At 60.2% G+C, this 2,690-nt stretch overlaps 1 protein-coding gene across 1 annotated transcript in view; it reads left to right on the top strand.

The window, feature by feature from the left end:
• The window catches only part of LOC104122943 (protein S100-A4-like), an 8,114-nt gene extending 7,344 nt beyond the window's left edge, over positions 1-770 (top strand). Inside the window, exon 3 of the mRNA XM_009635136.1 lies at positions 606-770. Within this exon, the coding sequence (XP_009633431.1) occupies positions 606-770 (165 nt within the window). The remainder of the gene's footprint in view (positions 1-605) is intronic.
• Positions 771-2,690: the final 1,920 nt, after the last annotated feature.

The raw sequence follows: 2,690 nt of genomic DNA, 5'->3' as shown, positions 1-2,690 counted from the left end.
CGGGGGGCGGGGGGGAGGTGGTGTAGGGGCAGGAGCAAACCAGCCTCGGGTCTTTCCCCGTAGCACGGTGCAAAGCGGGGTAAGCCGAGGCAGTCTCTGAATTTCCCCAAAGCATGGCACAACGGACGCAGCCCACGGGCGAGGCGCTGGGACCTCGCGCTCTAGGGCAAGCCCTGGGGAGGAGGAGGGACGAGGACCTGAGCTGGAGCATGCTCAGACTGAAAGGAAACTTGGCTTTCTTATCCCCACGGAAATATTTTGATTGGCAAAGAAAATCATGCTCCGATTTCAATTCTTTACTTCTTTTTTTTTTTTTTTTTAACCCCCACTTCCACTTCTGGCTTGTGGTTTAAACTGGGAGGAGAAATGTTTTAGCTAAAGGGTTTCATGGCCGAGGCGGGTTTGCTGTGGCCGTGCCAGCGTGCCCCGGACCACAGGTACGACCCCTACGTCTCTAAAGGCCACCTCCTTCCAAAAGGCAAAGAGATAACCTTCCTTCCAGGTGGAGGGGGGCAAGCCCAGGCTTTTTACACCCTTCTTTGCAAAGTGAGGGCTCACCCCTGCACCCCAAAACCTCTTACCCCCCCCCCCCTCCCTCCTGGCAGAAACAAATGGATGAGGCGGAGTTCAGGAGGCTGACGGACGACCTGGACCACAACAAGGACAACGAGGTGGACTTCAAGGAATACGTCTGCTTCTTGGCCTGCGTTACCATGGGCTTCAACGAGTTCTTCAAGGACGGCCCTACCAAGCAGCCCCGCAAGAAGTGACACCCCCCTCACCCCCGCCCCCCACCTTTTTGCCCACCGCGTTGCCGCGGGGGTTTGCAATAAAAGCCTTTCCCAAGCCCCGGTGTGCTTCCGCAGGGTTGTGCGTGCCGCAGGTTAGCGGGCAGCCGGGTGACTCAGGCCTCCCTCCCTCCGGCGCTGGGGGATTTTCCACCGTGCAACTCAACCCCCGGGAGGCATTTTTTTGGAAAAGCCTGAGCAACAAAACAGCTCAGCGCCGCCTCCGAGCAACGCACTCGGACATTTCCCTCCCCCTCCCCCCCCAGAACCATTCTTTGCTGGCATTTGGTGCATGTTTAGGTCAAAACGTGGGTGGGCACGAGCTGCCCTGGGCGATGCATTGGGTCTGGGGGAGAAAGCGGGTCTGGGGGGGCGGGACAGCAAGACGCAAACTCTGTGCAGAGCACAAAAGCCAGAGCGCGGCCCCGGTTCCCACCGAGAGGAGCTGTGTCTGAGCTCCTGGAGGAGACCCTCAGCCCCTTTGGGATGTGGCCCAGCCTGTGGCTGGGGGATTGCATTGGAGAAGGTCACCTGGAGCCCCCCCGGGGTTTCGCACGGAGCCGTGGGGCCGCCGACACGCGGCAGCTTGCCAAGCACGATATGGGTTGGGAAGCACGGGGCTCGCCCCACCTCCCCGCAGCCACAGCGGCTCCCGGCAGGTCTGGGCTGGTTTGCAGAAGGTGTTGCAGGCTGCTCTCCAGCTTGCCTCAGCAGCCCCCAACCCTCAGAAAAACCACCCCAGATTCCAAAAAAAAAAGCCCTTACAAAGCCTCTGCATCCTTGCACGGCAGCGCAGACCCCGTCCCCGAGCTCCCAAGTCCTCCCTGAAGCCCCCAAGTCCTTCCAGCATCTCCCCAGCACCTCCAAACCTTGCTCTGCCACTTTCCAGGGTTTTTACAAAGAGCCTCTCCCCCTGGGGAGCTTCGGCCCCTCCCAGTAATTTACCCCAGTTTGCACTTGCTAATGGGGAGACGAGATTCAGGCTTGGGGCTTTCTTTTGCCAAAATGGTCCTGAAAGAAATCCCCAACCTGGGGAGATGCTGTGCGGTCTTTGGTGGGCTTCTGCGCCCCGCTGGGCATCGGAGCAACCCGGGGCCGGCCGTGGGTCTCCATCCCCTCTTTTCCTCACCCTGGTCCCCTTAGAGCTGGCGTCTTTGTCCCGAGGGGGCTCAGGGACACTCGGGGTATTTGTCAGCCCTTGCACCCCGGCAAACAGCCGTCTTGCCCCCGCGGCAGGGGGGGTCGCAAACTGCCGGCTCCTAACTTTCCCCTGCAGCTCCCTGACACGTGCCCGGGACATGCAGACACCAAAATAGCTCTCCGTTACACAACGGGGCGTTGTGACGCACTGCCCTCGCCGTTAGGAAACAGAAATCACTTTCAGCCGAGTTAAAAACAGAAAAGAAAAAAAAAAAAAAACCCAAACCAAAAAAACCAAACCCAAAACCCCAAATCCCGGCACAACAAGAGAGCGGTGGACAAAAACCCCGCTTGGGTCTGTTGGGGTTCCAGGCATCCCTGGGGATGGTGCCGAACCCATTGTGCACCGTGTCGCACCCCGCGCTGGCGTCGCCTACCCTCGCCGGCAGCGGTGGGACGAGGTGCCCACCACTGCCCTTGCTTCACCCCTTCTCCCTAGGGATTCTCCTCCACGGGGTGGTCCCCGTCCAGCCCCCGGGGGCCACGTTTTTGCTCTTTCTAACCCAAACCCTTGGCAGTGCAGGAGCCAGACGGTTTGGGAGGGCCAGGGCTGCTCCCAGGGTTTCCTCTCCTCCTTCCCCAGCCAATGTCCAGACAGGCTCTGGATCAGCATTGGTGCCTTCCCACCCGGGGAGCGAGGGAGGCGTCCCAGGCGGGGCTATAAATCCCGTGGCCCATTGCTGGCTCGCCTTCCGTCCTGCC

The sequence above is a fragment of the Egretta garzetta genome, unplaced genomic scaffold, assembly GCF_000687185.1.
Source record: "Egretta garzetta isolate BGI_Z169 unplaced genomic scaffold, ASM68718v1 scaffold350, whole genome shotgun sequence".
NCBI lineage: Eukaryota > Metazoa > Chordata > Aves > Pelecaniformes > Ardeidae > Egretta > Egretta garzetta.
Note: the sequence above shows the minus strand (reverse complement) of the source record. Positions and strands in the feature narration are given on the sequence as shown.